Raw genomic sequence first — 22,239 nt, 5'->3', positions numbered from 1 at the left:
CTTGACTCAATTTACAGATTGCGGCCAACTCTTGTAGTGCCTTTAAATAGCATGCGATAGGCCTTTCGTAATGATGATATTTTTCTTGTTTGCGCGATGGCCTAATTCTCTGTTGAAGCTAGCCCCAACGCACATGTAAGGATTCCCTACAATAGTGCTGAAATCCCATTAGCCGACGAGTACATGCGATCAACAATAATTTCACATTGCTTATCACCGATTGTCTCATAGTTTATGGAAAACACCGGGACTGAATAGATTAATATTATCAGATTAGATGAAGGCTTTTGTAAGTTTTCAAGAAATATATAATACGGCGTGTAAAAACAGATTATTCATTATTATTCTACAAAGATAAAACTGATAAATTACATTTTATTTTGATTTTTTTTTAAATTTGCACAATTAGAAGCAGCCAAGTTGTCTTTATTTTATTCTCTATTTCATTCAAACTAAAGACTTAACACACCAAAAACTATTGTAACATAGCCTTGCAAGCAAGTAAATACAGAAAATTTTAATTTCCGGTCTGGTTAACCCCTGTTCAACAGAACAGTGTTTGGGAAAAGAACGTTTTACTTTGCAATGGTATGAATCAAGTTCGGATCAATTGATTTTATAACGGCATTTAAAAATTAGGCACAGGGTTAGATTTCTTACAGCCAGTAGTCGGCAGACCTAAGATACTAAAGTCGGCTAATGAAACCTTTTTCTCGCATATATGGAATCGGTTAACTAGTACAATTCTCTTCGGCCAACATGACCGTGAAGAGAAAGACAAATGTCTTGTTTTTAATCAAGATAGAAGAAGTCGGCCGACTGTTTGGCGGGTAGGAGATTTCGACTCGACACCGGCCATCCACATGACCCAATATGTACCTGTAGTTGCAATGTCGGGCAGACTACCAATCAACTAGTCGGCCGAATGGTCAGTTTCCCCAAAAACATGGCCAAGAAAAGGAGTATGGGCCGACCGCATATAATTAGAGCCTAAATGGGTTGTAGCAATACACTGAAAACGCAGTCGGCCAACAAGGTGCTTTGGCCTCAAATGAAAGCTCATAATTTTACGCCTCTAGCCCGACTACTGAGACTCAATCCCGACTTTAATTGGGAATGAACGTGCTACAGGGTACCCTTACGCGTGACGTGGTATATGTATCGAAGGAACGCCCAGATTTTCCATCCCCTAAGGACCCTTATTAGACCTGTTATTCAACTACCGAGTGTAAAATGCATTTTAATTTTCAAGGTGCGAACACTCATCGAATGAGTACACTCGATCGTTATCTCACCCCGGTTGATAAAGCCTGCCATATGATTTTAGCAGATGGAAATCTGGCTTTACAAATAATTTTTATTCTGTCAGATTGGCGAAAGCTGTGCGCGAAAACTACTTTTGAGCTATATTGTTACACCAGTAAAGAGACTGCATTTACTTTAATGAAATTCTTTATTGTGCTAGATTCTACGTACAGTAATATAACGCGAAGGGTCGGACGTAAACGAGGACGCGACTAAATACTTTCCCCGAAGGAAGCGGCTTTCGCGACGGGCTCGGTTTTTACAACCTTAGTCCCGTCTCTACGGCCTTGATAACGAGGGCTAGCTTTCTCAGCCGGCGACCTTGTTATCCCAACTCGAAAGGCTCGGTTTGTTCAACCTTAGTCCCTTCTCGTTTAACGCGGGAGAGGAAAGCGTCCCTTAGGTAGGAGCGCGAGCCCCTTTTATAGCCGCGGGATGACAGATAAAGGGGGGCTTATAGGTGTTTGTGTTTTTTGTCTGTCTTTCGACCTCGGGTCGTTGCCCGCCCGAGCTCTATAGGGCGACAGCTCCCCCGTAAATTAAAAGCCGACCCGGCGTTAAACAAAAATAATAAAAACAAAAATACTAACAAATAAACAAAAAAAATATAATTAAGGAAGCACAAAAATTACTGAAACTGAAAATAACGAATAGATGATGATGGGTGGCAGGAAATGGTGAAGGTTCTGTTAGGCGTCCTGAACCAGATCAAGGATCATACGTCGGCGGAGGTCAGCGGAGGCGTCGAACGTCAACGGGAGATTTCGAGTCCAACGACGAGCGTACTCGCCGACAAAAACGCCCGAGTCGGCGGCGCGCAGCGCTGGAGTGAAGTCGGGACGCATTGTACGAAAATCATCGGCGTCGAACGTCACAATACCGCGGATTCGGGCCTCTTCCGAGAGATAATGGCGGACACGTGAAATGACGCCTGGGGAAGAGTCCTGTAGAGGGTCGACGTGAGTTATTGTAGTGCCTGGGAGGTCGATAAATACAACGCTCCATCCGGACGGCAGGTTGAGCGGGAGGATGAGCCGATGAAAACCGAAGAGATCGGTAACGTGTTCGGTGGTAGAACAAACGGGCGTTATGGCGTCCGAGGCAAAAGGTTCATTGGCCGTCTCACATGGGAAGACGAAGGATGTCGAGGGGTCGGATACTACGCGGAGGTACATTGCCAAAGCGTTGACGGGCGTGGAACCGGGTGACTGGGCCTGTAGAGCGTTGAGGTCCGCACGCGAGAGGGTGATGTTGAAGCGGGTCAAACACTCAGGAACAACCAAGGCCACGCCATTCGTGGTTGATGGTTCAGAGGCAAGGGTCCGAGCGTGAAGTTTACGTTCGCGGCGACGTTCCTGTTTAGTCAGCAAGTGAACAAGGCTGGGGTGTAGAGGGTCCGTGTGTCGAAGATTTTTAAGATGGGCACGATGTCGTACGCGACGTGATTTTTGGCCGGGTTTCATGGTGGTGTGAGAGCAAATATCAAAACTGTCCGCGTTGCAGCCAAAATGGATGGAAAATGAAGTGTTTTCGATTCCAATACACTAACATCGGGGACCGTGGCAAAAGGGTTTACCCCGGCTATTGTTCGCGATGTTGTTTTGCATTTCGCCGAGGGGCCCCGTTAGGGAGTAGGATACACGAGGCGATCCGGGCAACGCCTTCGTCTTTCTGACCGTCGAACTGGTGAAACGGGGGAAGGAATTACGGGGGTTGCCGCAGGTGGTTGTGGAGACCGAGAGAGGGAAGCAGGTGCGTCGTCCGGGTCAAATTGGCAGGTTAACGAGGCGGTTTGAAAAGATACTTTCTTCGGAGCGGGGGAAGGAAGATTTTCTTCATAATCCGTTCGTGCAAAATATGGTTTGAGACGTTCAATTGATACTAGATCCGTTTTAGTACCAGTAGAATCAATGATTTCAAAATCGTTCGGAGCGGTTTGACGTAGTATTCGGTAGGGACCGGCATATTGATGTAATAGTTTTTCAGACCTTCCTGGAATTCGACGGGGGGTGCGCAGTGTTGGGCACATTTATTTCGATATATCTTTTTACCTATCAAAATATTTTTGTTTTCGCCCCTATCAATTTTTTACCTATCAAAATATTTTGGATTTCGCCCCTATCAATTTTTTACCTATCAAAATATTTTGGATTTCGCACCCATCAATTTTTTACCTATCAAAATATTTTGGATTTCGCACCTATCAATTTTTTACCTATCAAAATATTTTGGATTTCGCACCTATCAATTTTTTACCTATCAAAATATTTTGGATTTTGCACCTATCAATTTCTTACCTATCAAGGATAGGTTTTTTACAAGTTCCCGTGATGAAATAGATAACAGAAATAAGGAGAAGGAGCTTAGTTACTAACTTACTACCGCGAAATTTCCGATTAATTTTATGTGTAATTTCTTTTGACTGATCACTAGAATAAATAAACCGATTCGCGGGAGGGGTGGCGAGAGTTAGCAGATTCCGGGTTAGAGCCCTGAGACCTAACCGAGGCTCTTTTTTTTCAGGCGCATGCGCGATTTTTTTCTCCGGACCGTCGGCCGCTAAAATCTTGAAGGAGAGAGTAATGGAGTGGAAACCCCCATACCTTAAGCGTAGCCTTTGTACCCCCACCTACGGCACCATAGTCCTCCCATCATCCCCAGCGGTTAGGTAGGGTCGTGCCGGACGAAATCGTAAAGGACGCTCCCTCTATCTCAAAAATAGAAGCTAGTTCTCATTCAAATAAAATGGCGCTACGCGGCAGCACTTGGCAATCGCCTACGGAAGGGTAGGGGCGTGCGCGAGGTACACTGGGAGAGATATGGTGCCGCAGGTCGCCCATCATCATTTCCAATCCATCTGACTCCCTTATCCCTGCTAAAATTTACTCTCGCGTGAGTCGCGACGGCGCAAGTCGTTAGGCTTAGAAATTTGAAACTTGGTTTTCTCTTTCTCTAACGTCAGTGATGACGTACTTGCGCACCGCTGATGCGTAGTAGCTACTAGTCGGCCTCGGGTAGATCTCTCTCCAGACCTACCGGGAAGAGGGAAGGAATTCACTAAAATTTTATTAAATATATTAGAAATATCATTTTTGCTTTTAAATATTTTTAATAGGTAGCGATACCTATCAAATTTAAATCAAATTAAATTTTCTTAAAAACTAAAGAATCAGGAAAAGTATCAAAAAAATTCCTTAGGAATCGGAACTTTCAAACTCAATTTTTCATGCCTATCATTTATAGGCTGATCTATCACTATCAAAATCGGTCAAATGATAGGTGGATTTTTTTCCAACTATCAAATAAAGTATCAGATTCAAAAAAGATATGATAGTGCCCATCACTGGGGGTGCGTAAGAACACGAGATCCCCTTCATTGAACGTGGCTTCTCGTCGCTTTCTGTCGAACCGTTCTTTATTTTTTGTTTGCGAGATAGCGTGGCGCTCCGCAGCCATAGTTCGAGCTCTCTGGGCGTAGAGAATATTTTCAAAGCCGAACTGACTTTGCACTGCACTGGATGGTAGCTGGAGGGCAACATCAAGAAGGAGATCGGCCTCATAACCGTGCAGTAAGTAAAACGGTCTATAGCCGGTTATGTCATGGATGGAAGTATTATACGCGAATACTAGGTGAGGAAGGAACCGGTCCCAATCCTTGTGATCTTCCGAAACGTATTGGGAAATCATATCAGAAAGTGTTTTGTTGAATCGTTCCACTAAACCATTCGTTCTAGGGTGATACGCGGTCGTCCGACGATGGTTCACGCTAAACAAGCGGGTTATTTCAGCCACAGTTTTATTATTAAATTCGGTCCCACGATCACTTATTATTTCCTTTGGCGCGCCATATTGGAGGATAACGTTTGATGTTAAGAACTTGGCCACTTCCTCCGCCGTGCCTTTGGGAATGGCAGCTGCCACGACCATTCTGGTGCAATAGTCTGTGCAGACGACGATATGAATGTTGCCGTCGTTCGATGCGGGAAAGGGTCCGAGTTTGTCAATCCCCACACGGTGGAACGGCTTCGTTGTTGGTGGTATTGGCTGGAGGAGTCCGGCGGGTTTAAACGGGTAGGTTTTATGTTGTTGGCAGCCAAGACAAGATGAGACATAATTCGAAACGTGGGAGAGCATCTTCGGCCACCAAAAACGGGAGCGGATACGTTCCCACGTCCTCCGAAACCCCAGATGACCGGCTTGGACGTCATCATGAAGGCCATGAAGGATACTGGATCGCATTTCCTTTGGTGCGACCACTACGGCTATAAATTGGGTTTGATTTCGTACCCTTCGATGGAGAAGGCCGTCCTTTATCTCGAAGCAGTCCGATGCACGTCGCAGTTTCCGTGCGGATTGACCGTGTGACGTCTTGAGGAGCTGGATGATGTTAAGCATGAATGGATCCTTTAGTTGGAGGGCCTGAATATCGAAGGTCCGGAAGTCGCATGGTGGTGTGTGAGTGTGTAAAAGAAGCAAGGATTCTGCGGTGGCTGGCTGGTCTAACGGAGAGCGTGATAGAGCGTCGGCATCGAGGTGGGTACGGCCATCCTTGTATTTGATAATCGGGTTATACTCCTGCAGCTCGAGGGACCACCGGGCGAGACGTCCGTTAGGGTTTTTAACGGTGGTTAGCCAACATAAGCCATGGTGGTCGGTAACAATGGTGAACTGCCGGCCAAATATGTAGGGTCGGAACTGCTTGACACCGAAGACAATGGCTAAGCATTCCCTTTCTGTTGGGCTATAGTTCCTTTCAGCCGCGTTGAGCAAGGCGCTTGCGTAGGCAATGACGTGTTCTTTGCCATCTATCCTTTGCTTCAAAATAGCCCCAACACCGAAAGCACTAGCATCGGTGTGCACTTCGAAAGGTTGATTCCATTGAGGGTGTTGGACAATGGGCGAAGATGTCAGGCAACCTTTCAAGTATTGAAAGGCTTTTTCGGCGTCATCAGTCCAAACGAACGGGGCATCTTTCTTTGTGAGCTCGAACAGTGGTTTGGCTACTTGCGAAAATCCTTTAACAAATCTCCGGTAGTAGCCAGCTAGGCCAGTGAACTGGCGAACTTGGCGGGGTGTTTTGGGAGTCGGAAATTTGGCTACGGCATCGAGGAGTTTGGGATCTGGGGAGATGCCCTTTCCGTCAATAATGTGGCCCAGATACCGGATCTTCCTTTTTGCGAAGGAGCACTTGCTAGGTTTAATTTTGAGATTGGCATGGGCAAGGCTAGTTAACGCTTGGTCGAGATGTTGTAGATGAGTCGAAAAATCGGTAGAGAATATAATTATGTCGTCCAAGTAAGCTATCGCGACGGTCCACATAAGTCCACCAAGCGTTTTATACATAAGACGCTGGAATGAACTTGGGGCGTTGCAAAGCCCCATTCCGAGCACATTGAATTCAAATTGGCCGTCCGGTGTCACGAAAGCCGTTTTTTCTTTGTCGGCCTCCGATAGTTCAACTTGAAAGTAGCCGGAGGCTAAATCAAGAGTGGTGAAGAGTCGTGACCCCGCGAGGCGATCGAGAGTATCGTCGATGCGGGGGAGTGGATGCACGTCTTTTTTGGTGACCTTATTGAGTTTACGCCAGTCGACGCAAAAACGCCAGGAGCCGTCACGTTTTTTCACCAGGACGACAGGCGCACCCCATGGACTGCATGATGGTCGAATGATATCAGCCTTGAGTAGCTTTTCAACCTCTTTCTGTAGAATTTCTCGTTCTTTAAACGATTTACGATATGGTTGTGAGCGGACGGGTGCGGCATCACCCGTATGTATTTGATGGGTAACCAGAGACGTGCGCCCAAGGTCGTTTTCGTGTTGAGAGAATACCGACGCGTGCTTCTGAAGAAGGCATTTTAATTGGTCCAGTTCAGTTGACGAGAGATGGTCCCCAAAGTCTAGGTTTTCTGGTATCGAACCTTCTGCACTATGGTTTGCTTCGGTAGTTAAAAACTGGATTTCCAGCATTTCATGGGCCGTAGCGACACGGGCGTTCCGAGGGAGAACGATAGGCCGGTTATATGGGTTCGCAACCCTAATGACCGCATGTCCGTTCTGGAATCGGGTGAGAGTTTTGCAAATCAGGAGCCCAAACCGTTCAAAAGTATTGTCAGCGGTTTCAATCAGGAAAGTGTCCGACAGTTTTGGTATTGTAACCTCCAGTGGGACCTCGCAAAATGGTGGCATGGTAGTATCAAACGTACAGCGCACGTTGTAGTAATGATCGAAGATTGTATCTGGTAAGGGGAAGGTCTCACTACCCACAGAGACGGTGCGACTGCGAAAGTTAAGGTCCACTCCGAGGCGATAGCAAAATTCTAAGCCGAGTAATAAATCATGACTGAAGTTGTGCACCACTAGTGCTTGAATGGTAAAATTGGCGCTGCCCATCGCGACTGTGAGAGTAGTGACTCCGGCGGGTGTAATAAGGGTGCCATCTGCCACCCTGAGCCGAAGTGAACATTCGGGCTTAATTTCGAGTCCAATTGCGGTACAAAGTTGAGGATTTATAATATTTTTGCTGCTGCCAGAGTCGAGGATGACATTTAATTGATGATTATGTATAGATGTAGGGATGGTTATGAGTTTATCGGGAGAACTGAGGAGGTAGGGTTCGACGTGATAAGACGGCTGGGGACCTCCGGTTACCGCCGCCCTGGTCCGTTTCCCTGGCGGGCGTTACGAGCGTTCGGATGGGGAGAATTGTTACGGCCACGGAAAGGCGATTGGCTTCGTTCCCGATAAGGCGAGGGGTCCCGACCTGTTCGGTGAGAGGATGGGTCTTGGTGGTCCCGGTAGGGAGAAAAATCGCGACGATCGCGAGACTGCGAGCGAGGTCGAAGTTGGCCGGAATTCGAGCGTTCGTTACAATAGGATGGGAGATGGTCATGGCGTCCACAATGATGGCAACGGAATGAGTGGGTCGTATCGCGTCGTTGGAGCAAGAATTTGATGTCCTCCATTTCCTTTTTTAACTCCCGGACTTCTCTTTGTAAAGCGCGTACGTCATCTTGGGGGGACGTATGGTATAGAAGTGGAACGGTGTTCGTAGGGGTCTCGGCAGCGGGGGTGGAGTTTTTGGTGAGAGTGGTCAGGACATCAATTAGTTTACTTTCGTTAGACCCGTGCAAACTCGAGGCAGGGGACATAGTCATAATTAGTTGGAGCTTTTCCAGGAACTCCGGGGCGGTAGTTGGGTTCATAAGGACCATTCTATCTCTATAGTGAGGCTGTAAACCTTTAATTAAGTAGTTGACTTTCTCGGCATCAGTCATAGCGGCGTTTGCGAGTGAACAAAGAGAAAGCGTGTCTCTATAATACTGGATTGGATCTTCGTTGAGTTTTTGCTCGTGGTTGAGAAGGTCGTTAAATATAGCTCGTTTGGAACGGCTAAATTCTGCTATCAGGTCAGCTTTCCATTGAGCCCAAGTACGGATGACGGGGTCAGTGATGAGTTGAGTTGTGTACCATTTCAAAGCTTTGCCTTGTAATACTTTGGAAAGGTGACCCACTCGTGACGTATCTGCTTGATTGTGAGTACTATGCTCAAAAAGTTCGATCCAGCCGGTAACCTCCTGTATGTCAGGATCAAAAGCTGGGAGGTTTTGTCCGATGTTCAAAGCACCAAAGCGGCAGCGACCGCGGCGGCGATATCGGCGGCTGTAGCCATGGGGTATAGCGGGCAGGCAGATGACTGGGCGGTAGCTCTTTTAGTCCTGATCGGGAGTTCCGTAGGGAAGAATTCAGGTTCTAGGCCTTGCGTTCGTCGGGAATACCGAGTAATTTCAAGCGTTCGTGGCGGTGAGAGATCGTCCTCAGGGTTAAGATTGAAGAGGGAGCTAGCGCAGTCCGAGTAATCTTCGGTATCGGAGGAGTAGTGCATGTGCCGATTGAGGGATGGAAACGTGCCCGGCGACTCCACCAGTTGTTACACCAGTAAAGAGACTGTATTTACTTTAATGAAATTCTTTATTGTGCTAGATTCTACGTACAGTAATATAACGCGAAGGGTCGGACGTAAACGAGGACGCGACTAAATACTTTCCCCGAAGGAAGCGGCTTTCGCGACGGGCTCGGTTTTTACAACCTTAGTCCCGTCTCTACGGCCTTGATAACGAGGGCTAGCTTTCTCAGCCGGCGACCTTGTTATCCCAACTCGAAAGGCTCGGTTTGTTCAACCTTAGTCCCTTCTCGTTTAACGCGGGAGAGGAAAGCGTCCCTTAGGTAGGAGCGCGAGCCCCTTTTATAGCCGCGGGATGACAGATAAAGGGGGGCTTATAGGTGTTTGTGTTTTTTGTCTGTCTTTCGACCTCGGGTCGTTGCCCGCCCGAGCTCTATAGCGCGACAATATTGTGGTAGAGCCAACAGTAGAGTCACGATTTTATTGCGATTTTCCATCGATGCATAGTAAAATGTGCTATAAAATATATATCATGCAATATACAGTAAATTATATGTTTTGTGTTTGGCGAAGTTTTCAATATAGTTCTTAAAATACAATGTACATTTAGTGACATTTTCAAAACGTTACATTTTATATAAAGCACGTTTAACTGGTTATTTTGTTCCAGAACGAATAGCACCGTAGACTTTCCGCAGTCTGAATTTTAGACGAACTTTTAGTACTGAGTCTAATTTGAAAATAAAATTTTTAAATTCGCACCAAACTAGAAAGATGTTATGTCTAGAGCGGTAGGCATTGCATTCTATATTTTCGTTACTTAACAGATGGTATTCATTGTGGGAAACCGGTATATTTCATAAACATAACGAGGACAGTCTACGAGGTGGTATAGACTGTCTGTTGGCAATGAAAAATGTTTTTGGAGAACCAGTTTTCGCAGAACTTGGTTTAAGAAATCTTCGTCTGTCTTTCTACATACTTTTATCCGGATATATCGTTTCAACAATTTTACATATTACCAAATTTTGCCTATACCTTCATGGAAAATACTAAATATTAATATGTAGAGAAAATGTTTTAAGGTTTTTGAGTAATTTGTGTAAATGCGAACCAGCCTTGCAGTCAAAGAAAAAAACTGGTTCCTCGATGTAAATTCAAAACATTTATCAAAAAGAACAAGTTATTTCAAATAAGCGAAACGATTGAAAGTTTTAAAACTAAAGTGTTGAATTTTAAAATCGAACGACCGTAAATTTCTCAAATCTACATTGGCCACATAAAAAAGGATATTCAGTTCCAGGGTTAAATTTTACTTTACTCTCCTAATGTTTTTGCTACTGATCATACAACTATGGATGATATCATTTCGAACCGGCCCGTTTCTAAATTGAGAAATATTAAACATAAGTGGATCATATTACAGCTCCCTATAAGTACTGGACCGCCAATTAATTTTTAATTCGGAAAAATAAAGTGGGCATCTACTATTATATTCACAGCCCAACACTGTGTATGGAACAACTGGTTTCCTTTCGCGCTCTTGTCTTTCAAATCTTTCCTCACTTTACTTCCTTTTGCTTGCCCCGCTTATTAAAAATTCTTTCGCGCCAAAATCATTCCTCTGGTTTAGTTCACAAATTCGCCGCTGCGTTTCGCATATACCCTTTTCCCTTCAGTGCTGGGAGACAATGCTGATGCACAGCGATCAGTACTTCTAGGGAGCTGTAATATGATCCACTTCTGATTAAAGTTAATTTCAAATTGCAATACATATAAGAATTTCTAATTTCTGGCCCTTTGTGGGTTTGAAAAAGTGTCGCCAAGGATTGTGTATAAATGCAGTTTTTTAAGGACTGCGAAGCAAAACTCGTTTTTGTGTAATAGATTATCTTTGTGTTACCGCAAATTTAGCACGGGGTATGATAAAACTTGAACGCAATGCGTTGGCAAAAAATTAAAAACTCTTCTAAACATTACAATTAAGATGATTTGAAACTCATTTTATAAGCTAAATCAACACTGCCAAACCTCAATCCTTCATTAATTTCAACTTAATTAAATATGATTAGCGTGAATTTAAGCATGAAATATACATATTTTGGGTGAAAACTCGAGTAACTTTTAAATAAACTACTTAATTAAGATTAAAACTGCACAAGCTGTTGCTAAAGCCCCATTTTTTTCTATTTCACACTTAATTTAATTTACATTATCTTTAAAGTACATTAATACGCGCGAAATTCGAAAGTTTACGATAAAATAAGAATCAAAAATTCCACCAAAAATTGCAATTAAGGTGAGGTATATATTGAAACTCATTTTATAACCTAAATGTACACTGCCATAAAGCAAACCTACGTTCATTTTAACTCAATTAAATATAATTAACGTGAAATAAAACGAAAAAAATTCATTTTTTTGATAAAAACTCTAATAACTTCTAAAAGAACTGTTTAATTAAGATTAGAACTATCCAAGCCGTTGGTAAATCCCAATGTTTTCTATTTCACACTTAAGTTAATTTAAACTCTCTTTAAAGTAAATTGATTGGCGCGAAATTCAAAGGTTTTAGGGTAAAATAATGACTATGTGTCAAAAATGTTAAACTGCACTAAACTTTGCAATTAGGGTAAAAAATTCTAATAAATTATGCTTTTAAGCTTAATCCACTCTCCCAAACCACGCAGTAGTTTCCTATTTCACTTTCGAATTAATTCAATTCATTATTAAAATACATCAAAAGCGCACACATATTTTAGGGTAATTGCAATTAAAGGTTATATTTTATTGAAACTTGTATTATAAACTAAATCCACACTAGATAAACAAGATTATAAAAAAACCGTTTTTACAAACGGAAAAAACCTGATATATACTACATCGTTGATTTTGGGTCGCCACTCACTGTTCTTGTCACGGCTTCTAAGGGACAGATATTATTTATTCTAACCGTTTCATATAACACCACCATTTATTAAAGCGGTAACATTGCGTCATGACAATTAATATCACATGTCATGACAGCACCAACTATTAAAGCGGTAATCTTAACACATTTTCTTTACTTTTTATTTCGGCTGACATTTTTTGAAGCTAAAAATAAATATTTTTTACCATAACAACGAAGTTATGGTAAAAATGTCAGCCGAAATAAAAAGTAAAGAAAATGTGTTAAGAGTACCGCATTAATAGTTGGTGCTGTCATGACATGTGATATTAATTGTCATGACGCAATGTTACCGCTTTAATAAATGGTGGTGTTATATGAAACGGTTAGAATAAATAATATCTGTCCCTTAGAAGCCGTGACAAGAACAGTGAGTGGCGACCCAAAATCAACGATGTAGTATATATCAGGTTTTTTCCGTTTGTAAAAACGGTTTTTTTATAATATGTGTCCCTTCCTTGAAAGGCTTGGTCTTACTAATAATGAAATATGAAATGATTAATTTCAAACGGAATGGATATTTATGTGTCCCTTCCATGAAAGGCTTGGTCTTACTGATAATGAAACAAATCGGAGAACGACAGAGATACGTGCATTGTAACTCAAAGAGAGTCCAAGTCTCAATAAACGAATCGAAGATACGTGCATTTTAACCTCAATGCCTTGGAGTTAGGAGAATTTTGAACTCAAGTACGTCGTTAAAAGATCCCCCACCATGATAAGAGATAGATAGAGCCTACCCTCGAGAAAAACCTACGCGACCTACGCGACTTACGCGACCTATACGCTCGTGGCAGCACAAGGGTTGAAAACGAATTGTCGTTTATTCGCGTGAAGTCGTAGGGTTGCCATTTCTGCACCTCAAAAATACTTACGCTGAGGGGTCCTGTTTGCAACACAACGGTTAAAAATGAATTGGCGTTTATTCGCTTGAAGCCATAGGCCTGCCATTTCTGGCGTCAAAATTATCTACTCTCCCGTTCCAAAAATTTGCCCGTACAAAGGCAGGAAACTCGAACGACCCGTATATATCAGCCAGTCTGTCGACTGGCTTAAATAAGCCGTTACATTAAACTTAATCAAGTTAATGTGAAATAAACCCAAACACGAATGTTTTGGGTAAATTCATGGATACCTTATAATTAAACTAACAAATTAAAATTAGAACTACACTTGTCTTTCACCCAGCCTCCATTTTCCTGGTTAATTCTTACAATTGTCATTTAAACGTCTTTTTACCATATTGAAAAGAGAGCCATTGAAAAGGCGCGAATTTTAAAAGTTTGGAGGAGGGTTTACAGTACATGTTCCTTTTTATCAGACGTATTGTTACAATTGAAACTCTACAGACCTTGTATTTATAATGGGACCGGAAATACCGCAAGACTGAGCCAAAAAACCAGGATGATAATTGTTTGTACCTTTCGGATCAGGACATTGGAGGACCAAACATACCGCGGTGTCACGTGTCGAACGTTAAAGCGACCTTCACCACTATACACACCATGACCTGCTCGAACTGGCAATCTTTGAAAACTCAACTCCGGGTCTTTCAGTGTAGCAGCTAAGTAGTAGAATTACAGTAGTTAGTCTCGTTTCTTAGCAAAATGCCAACCTATTCAAACCAGGACAAATTGGACAGCATGTTTATTTTGGGTGAAGGTCGCGGTAACGTTCAACTAAAGGATTGTCTCCACACCGACAACATCCGGTGCGAAGCACCTTTTCCGACATTGGCGAGCACCTTCGTGATTTCGGTAGTGCAAGATCGTGAACGTAGAAGAGACTGTATTGTCTGTAATGAGGATAGAGACTTTCACATCGTAGAAAGTTTTGAATCCATTCTCATGCTAGTAGTAGAGCGGTGGAATAAGAAGTTGCACTAAGCCATTCTACTGTTTTTGCCGGTTTACAAGAGCATTACTACCGCCATTATCATATCCCCCTACATCAAGCCTTAACGGACAATACCATTAGTCTTACCATGTGTCATGAGTTTAGTGCTTGCAAATGTATTGCAAGACATGGACAGTTGTCTGGAAGAGTGCCTCAACCAAAATGGTAGACACATCGAATATTTACGTTAGAGGTTTAATTTTGAGGCCCAAGTATAGGACTGTGCTTTAAAATATTTCGTTGCATTCAGGCATATTCTACAGTATTTTTTTCAGTACCTTGTCACTCGCATACAATAAAACATGAATTCCAAACATTTATTAACACCCTGTATAATTTAGGATGACATCACCCGTTGGCAGTATTGGGGGTTGTACATAAAGGAAGGTGTTGGACCACACTGTATATGTATAGAGTGTACGAAACAAATAAACATTGTATAATTCAAATACTGTAATTTTAAACTTCTTTCATAAATTAAGTACAATATTATGCTTATCGAAAATCCATGCTATTGGATATAAGTTAAATGTAATTAACGATACTTAAGTACTTCTTTAAGCTATTAGAAAAAAACAACCCCAAATGTATGACGGTAAAGCAAACATAAAATTATTCAAATTTTACTTACATTAAGACTGAAGAGACAGATATTATAAAAAAATGTCTTGGTTTCGACCAAGGTCGAAAAAACAAACAATATGTGTGAGGTTTATCATTTGACTGAAGTTCAGATATTGCAATTGTTTTAGTTATTTTTATCCATTTAATCCTTAATCAATATTAAATTCAATCAACTGATTTTACTGTTAATCGATCTATTCCCTCCAAATTAATTGAAAAAATTACATATCTACGCTTTATCAAGAACAATTCCATTTTCCGAAAACATTTTATCATGAAATTAATTATTTTGAAGGGATTGATCACTAACTTGTAAGCACCTTGACGGACAAAGTTTTAATTGTGGCTGGCTTGAAAAATTTTCAAGTTTAAATCTGTTGTAAGTTGCTGAGATGACTGATATTTAAGAAAATATGATGAATAACTTATTTTGCTCAAAATAATTTATAAACTAATGTCGTCTACTAAAGACAAAGCAACAACGTTTATTCTTTGTGGTCTTATTTAGTATGTAGCTCTCTGTAGCACATGAAACATATGATATCGATATAAATATAACCAGAAGTGAGATGAGACAAGAAGTACTGAGCTAACCAAATTCTTAACTCGGTGAATGTGAATATTCTTGATAACACACCAATAGTTGGCCCTCTGGTAGCGGTTTCTGAATTTCCCTCCAAAACGTGAGACGCTCGCGGCGGTAGACGGCCGAACTAGATTCCAGCACCCGCGTTCGTGTTCCGCGGCTTTAGGTTGAGGGGAAGTGGGTAGGAAATGTTTTTGGAACTCGACCAATTTTTTTCTCTCTAGTTTTAGCGCGTGGGAAGCGGCATAAAATCCTCAAATTTGTTCACTGGTGCCAGGATCTACTATCAATGCTAGAGCCCTTCACTTCTAGTCTCATCTCACTTCTGATATAACCAAAGGTAAGGGTAAAGATTACATTAAAAGAAATACTTCTCAGAACCAATAACTTGTTATATTCACTTCCTGCGGAAACAATATGGGTATACACATCATTCATTACCAATAATGCGAAGAAAGTCACACTTAACGCCGACCCCCCCCCTTCCTCTTTTTTTCCAATGTATAAAATTTTAAAATCACCAGTGGTTCCAGTGTATGGGTCATCTGAGACGTCGTAACACATTCAGCCAGTATTACAATATAGGTCGAAACCTTTTCACATCAGTGAACGGTACATGGCTTTCCGGACTTGCCCGCCAACCTTAATAACCTAACACTATAAAACATTGGTGTTCATGAATGATTATGGTTTTGGCTTGACACTCGCTAGCGCCTGAAGGACCGATCACTCAGTGTAATCGGTGTACATTTGTAAGTGAGTAGACCATTTTAGAAATTACATACACAGAATGCCGCCATTGGGGCCTTCTCTATCTCGCCTAGAAGCGAGTTGACTAGCCTCCTGCGCGTAGTCAACTTTGACACCGTCTGGCGGTGACCCTTGGTGCGAGGGAGAATACCCAATGGTGGCCTCGCCCCTGTGTGTTTTCCGAAATTTTCTTTACGAGTGCTAAAATGATTACGCGTAATACGTAGCAGGTGTACAAGTAACGCCAACAATGTAGAAAGGGGTGGAGACGATTCAAATGAAGACTGAGTTATCACCAAGAAATTCTAAAATACGGAAAGGGAAATTGCTGTGCAACCTTTCTTTCGTAGTCGCGACATTAGAAATGTAGCATTTCGATATACGAAATTAAATGTATAAATTCGTGCAACACCCTGGTTTGGCATCCATTATTAAACATTTACATTTTCCTTTCGAATTATGTCAAAGTTCGCTTGCTCTTTTTATAATATTCAATATTGATCTCTCAATACGTACTCCCTTCAAAATAATTAATTTCATGATAAAAGGTTTTCGGAATATGGAATTGTTCTTGAAAAAGCGTAGATATGTAATTTTTTCAATTAATTTATAGGGAATGGATCGATTAACAGTAAACTACGTATTCAGGATACCGGAATTTAGGGAGCTGCGGTTATTTATGAGAACGCTTTTATCGGATCCGCTTATACGGGAACGGTTCATATCATTGCTTCCCAAATTTTGTGAACATCTTTGTCAATTTTAAGTGTATACGTTTTAAACCGGTTGAAAAAACATTTAGCACTGGGCTTATTGGGCTGTAAATTCTTTAAGGTAACGCTTTAATCTCATTGCTTTTTTTTCCTGTGAAAGAAATTTATCTTGAATCCTAGTGTCCCTATCTTTAAAGGCCACAAATATAAGGAAATAGAAGCCGATAGAGAATGAGAATATAAACCACACTCTTCAAAACTTACAAAGCTGTAGAAAATTGGGAGGAAATTCTTAAGGTCAGACATTTCTTGTATTAATCCGTTTCTTGTCTTGGTATGAAAAATCGATCTTATTGGAATTAGCTCAAGGCTCAAACATAGAGCATGATGCTATCTTTGGTGTGAAATTTGTAAATTTGAAATCTTTCGGGTATAATTTAAACTAGATGCCTTATTTTAATTATAAGATTACCATTTAATTTACGTCAAAATATTAACCACGAAATTATTATATTTTTGCAAAAACCTTTTCAAGGTATGATGTTTTTTAATTATTATGATATCATTAGCCTATATAATTCATGTGATTTAATCACTGCAATAGAATTTTTTTTGGAAAACTAATCTGTTAAATTCTAGAACAGGTGGCACTATGAAAATACACTAACGAAACTTGGTCGATATATCGACCTTCTCTACAAGTTTGAACAAGGCAAAATCAATAAGTTTAAAAAATTATGTAATCATATAAATAAAACAAGATTAAGTTTATTAGACTTAAATAACCTTAATAACATATGAAAAACCTATATTTTAAAGCGTAACATTAAATTCAATTGGACTAATGATGAAAAAAGATGGCAGTATGATCATGCAGTTTATAAAAATATTAATCAGGGTTGTAGGGGCGCTTAATATGATTTATTTAGCTAATTTAGATGAATACTATACTTTTTACAATGATTAGCTTTGCCGTATAATATTCCGGGTGAACCATGTAGCAGCAGTCCCTGGAAGAGCAATTCTCGAAATAGCAACCGCGGTTATGAAAAACAGCTCCGTAATGCAAAACTCCTTTTTTAGAAATAGCTGCTGCTGTTTTGGTAAACAGCAGTTTTTAAGTAGAATTTTAAACAATTGTTAACCAGGTACATTTTACCTTACCTATTAAATATAAAATACAATCATAACCTATCAAGTACAACGAACCTAACCTTCCCTATGAAGTGCAACCTATAGCCAAATTTGACCTGACCTAGTACTATTGAGTTCAAAGAACAAAATTTAACACTATCGTTTTTCACACCCCTTTTACACTGCTTTTAGGGAACTGCTGTAACGGTAAACCACGTTTTCGGGAAACCGCTACGAAGGGGTCAGCTCATACTCGAACCGCTCATATGAGGGCTTTTTAAAATTCCATAGATTTCGTTAATTTTCATCTATTTAGAGATACCAAATTAAAGGCAGGAAAGTACCACAACTTTTATATGTTAATTTTAAATCAAAATCCATGATATGAAGAACCAAAATTTTCTATTAGCTTGTGTTTCTGAATTAAATTTAGTTAATCTTTAATTTAAAACCAAATTAAAATGGAGAGAAATGAGGAGTCATTACATTTTTTTAAAAAACGTGATATTTTTCGTGATTTGGAAATTTATTCGGCAACGTCATTTCGCTATCACGTGATGGCGCTATTGTTGTATTATTAGTTTTAACGCCTCATATTGTAGGATTTGAGATGATTGTACAAGTTGAATTTTCTGCATCGGTCTGTGATTTTATGAACAAGAAAATAGACGAGACTGAAAACAAAATATAAATCGAGGTACGAGAGTAACCGGATATGAATTTGAACCGGAGTATAAGGCAGAGGAGTTTGATCGATCGAGGAAACCGTAAGAAAACCGCAAAAACCGAGGCTTAGACGTTGGCTCCGAAACGAGAGAGAGAATCCAGCTGTTTGCTAACTTTACCGCTTTCTTGTCATTGGACGTAATGCTAGCGAATTAATACGCGAGACACTAATGACATCACAATCTCTTGAAGTTATTAGTAAAGAGGCGCTAAAGTCAATGGCTTTATTGGTAAGTAATAATAAAATAGTATAAATAATTAAAAACTAATTTAACTTTTTCTCGCTACCATTTTCGTATTTTTATGCAATGATTTTTTCGTTAAACAAAATCAGTGATTCAGAAGGACTCTTCTGAATTTTGAGCTACCTGACAATTATAGATTTACGGAGAGCTATAAGCCAAAAATACGTGGTTATAACTTGAAAATCATCCAAATATTGAACATTTTAAATCGTATTTAATAAATCAAAGATTTCCGTACTTTGAAGCACAAATTGCCAGTTTCACTGTGGATGACCTTTTGATTATAATGGATTTAAAAGTTTCACACTCAAATAACTTCTAAATACCATATTGCAAGACAGAAGAAATAGAGTCGTAGTGAGCAATTTATTTCATAAACATGATTTTCAATTACCGTTTTATTTCATTATTTTTTCATTTCCGTTTGAAGAGCTCTTTAAAAACCTAATTATGCAAATTTGTCTTTTTTTACTTTTAAATAGTTTCCTATTTCCTAATACCGCTTGGAATGTGTAGTTGCTAGACAGGCAGAAGAAGATTTCAAAGCACAAGTTTTAGCAATTTACCCGACTTTCTATGTAAAGCCTGTAAATATTCTTCTGACCTCGAATAACCATATCGAGAAAAATATCGATATTAGACAACCGCGGAGATTTCCACACAGCATAATACAGTCCATTTTACCTCTCAAAAAATTTATCTGACTAAAGGAATAAATCAGCTACTTTTATAGCCAAATGATAATCATTGCTATGGTAACAAAATGACAAACACAACAAAATGAATAAAGTAAAAGCCTAACTATGAAACATATACTTGGTGGTAAAACTTGAATCCAAATATATAACAGTGAAAGCCATTGAAGTTAATTTCGTAAGAGAAAATTCATGTCGGCTTCCATCATTGTTTCGAAATAATTTCAGTACAATCAACTGGGGCTGACTATCTTACGTATTTATTTATTCATTCATTCATAATAGGTTAAAAGGCACCTTATACGCTTAGATAAAAACAAGCCAAAATAATTGATTATTTGGAAAATTTCTATCCGTAATGTTTAGTTCTGCTAACATGTCAACGATTTACTTAAATCAATTTATATAAGCGAGTTCTTGTATAAATTTGAGTACGTTTCTCTCATATATCGCCTAACTCTGATATATTCGATACGTTCCTTCAAAAACTTAAAATGTGACTCAGATAAGTGTGGCTCAGATGATGCTCAATCTTTTGAGGCGTTGTTTTATTATCTCAAGAACTTGTGGAAATCCCTTCAAATACAAAGATTCGAATGTTATGCCACTAAGTTTTCCAGTTATAATTTTTTAAAACGAAGTCAAGTGCACAATGAGTTACAATTATGGCCGAAAATGACAGAATTTTAGAGTGAATGAAACATGATGAAGTTTAATATACATTTTTTTCGAATTCAGTAGAATATGAATAATACTATCTACTCTGGAAAACCGAAGTCTAAAAAATACTGTCATTTTCCTTTTATTGGTCAAGGGGCGTTGGCCTCAACTGCATAAACTTACTAATATTATGTATGATTGATAATTTTTATGCTATTAAACAGGTTTCTTTTCATGCGTTGTTTTTTGTGCTGGACCTGGTGCACTATATTATTTTTAACTTTGCAGTTGTTGAACACAAAACCGAAATTAGCTGTGTGTTCGATCGTTATTACAAAACCAGCATACTTTCACAATTTAACACTCATTCCGAAAAGATGAACAGTTTAACCCTTACGGTTATGACGCTTTCAGAAAATTAATCTGTGATAAACTCGCATCAGAATTTGCCCAAACCCACTTTCAAATACATCTAAGTTTTGTACATTTTTTGAAATTATATCATGCTTTTGATTGACGAAGCAATGGACCTTTATGGAAATATCGTTTTTCTTCCTGAGCGGAAATGCCATAGGAAGCAACTATTACCCTTTTTAGCTCTAATAGATCATTAACCACGTGGGAGAAAGGACAGTTAGAAAAACGTTTCGATGTGTAGTTCAAAAAGATAGTTAGCAGTAATACTTAAACGGTGGCCATTATGATCTTAAGAAGAGCAAAACGCTTTACGGAAGTCCGCCAAAGTTAAACGACTCAAAATAGATCATTAGTCGCTCTCGGAAAAGACAATGAAACCCGAAAATGCTTTCGTAAAAGACGCTTTATAGCGTTAACTCTTCGTTCGCGACAAAATGAATACTTCTACCTCCTAAAGTTAAGTGTCACCCGGAATACAGTCGCGAAACATAAGTGCTCACTTTTTTTTCCCGGACATCTCCAGCCATAAAGGGTTACAGACTCTTTTTCAAAAGTGGATATTTTGTTTTACATTATCTATTTCTTTACTTTTACCAGACGTCCAGGGTAAAACAGCTCGTGTTTTCTGTTTTCTCATTAATTGTAAAATAAATAGACAGTCATATTTCACGGATACGGAATTTGTGAAACACACTCTTGACATCAATGGTGCTGCTATTTCAACCTGATGGATTCGGTCGCGGCTCTATGTGAGAGAAAAGTCTAAAACCGGCTCTTAAACCTTCAAAGTGCCATCTCTCAGCGAAGTTGCGAGATAGCTAGTCTAGCGTTTCCGATCAGTGTATGGCAAATGTGTCTCGATAAAAATTCCGAAATACCCTGACAGGCATTGATCAGACAATAGTAGTTTTGCAACATTCGAATATTAATAAATATTTTCACTAACCACGTGCTAATAGACTTTTGAGAGTCGAACGGAATTGACCCTCACTCATTTTTAACAGAATCCACATTTTAGTGTACTCTTAAATCTCATAAGTTGAATGAATTGGTCAAATTCGAATTTAAGTAAATTTTTCCGTTAAATTAGCCTAAATTTCTTGAACGTTTAACTTTGATAGTACGATATCAATATTTTTAACCAATAAAAAATGTTCTTATTGGGGACAAAAATCTGCCATTTGCACTTTTTCAAATGGAACATATTCAGATACTAAAACTGGTGCATGAAAAATCATGCACGTCAGTGAAGCACTGTCCACACTAAACTACGGTATTTTTTCGCTTCGTAAACGAGTTAAGCCTAGGGTTCGAAAATTATGCCGTAAATTACCGTTCATGGAAATTTACGAAAATTCAAAAATTAATTATATTGATCGTTTACAAGCTAAATAATGAAAAATATCACTTGAACATAGCTATACTTTTTATAGCATATCGTATCGTACATTATTTAAACACAGTTTTTATGTTTGCAGCTCAAAATGCTTTTGAACAGCAACATCCACTTTCTTCTTCTTAACCATTCGAAGAGAAAGAAATGAAACTTCGGTGTTAATTTACCAATTAACACGGTAATGACGAGGGTAATTACAGTTTTCCTATTTTACCCGAGAAAATCGAAAATTACAGTTACCC

The 22,239-nt window shown here is 39.8% G+C and overlaps 1 protein-coding gene and 1 long non-coding RNA gene across 2 annotated transcripts; one reads left to right on the top strand and one right to left on the bottom strand.

Moving 5' to 3' along the window:
* Nucleotides 1-1,994: 1,994 nt before the first annotated feature.
* Nucleotides 1,995-2,768, bottom strand: LOC149687466 (uncharacterized). The gene has a single exon (XM_089870450.1). It carries the CDS (start codon nt 2,766-2,768, stop codon nt 1,995-1,997), a length of 774 nt encoding a protein of 257 aa, XP_089726576.1.
* A 15,764-nt stretch (nt 2,769-18,532) lies between these two features.
* Nucleotides 18,533-20,170, top strand: LOC149687465 (uncharacterized). Its single transcript, XR_016383850.1, has 3 exons — nt 18,533-18,814; nt 18,919-19,186; nt 19,312-20,170. It is a non-coding gene; the product is annotated as an uncharacterized LOC149687465 (long non-coding RNA).
* The last annotated feature ends 2,069 nt before the right edge of the window (nt 20,171-22,239 follow it).

This window comes from Phalangium opilio, unplaced genomic scaffold (genome assembly GCF_054372755.1).
Source record: "Phalangium opilio isolate 3A_F unplaced genomic scaffold, DU_Popi_V2 ptg000031l_1, whole genome shotgun sequence".
In the NCBI taxonomy this organism is placed as follows: domain Eukaryota; kingdom Metazoa; phylum Arthropoda; class Arachnida; order Opiliones; family Phalangiidae; genus Phalangium; species Phalangium opilio.
The sequence above is the reverse complement of the archived record's forward strand: the minus strand, read 5'-3'. Positions and strand labels throughout refer to the sequence as shown.

Excerpts from the sequence above, each read along its gene's own strand:
- LOC149687466 (XM_089870450.1), bottom strand. The coding sequence starts at position 2,768 with ATGAAACCCGGCCAAAAATCACGTCGCGTACGACATCGTGCCCATCTT.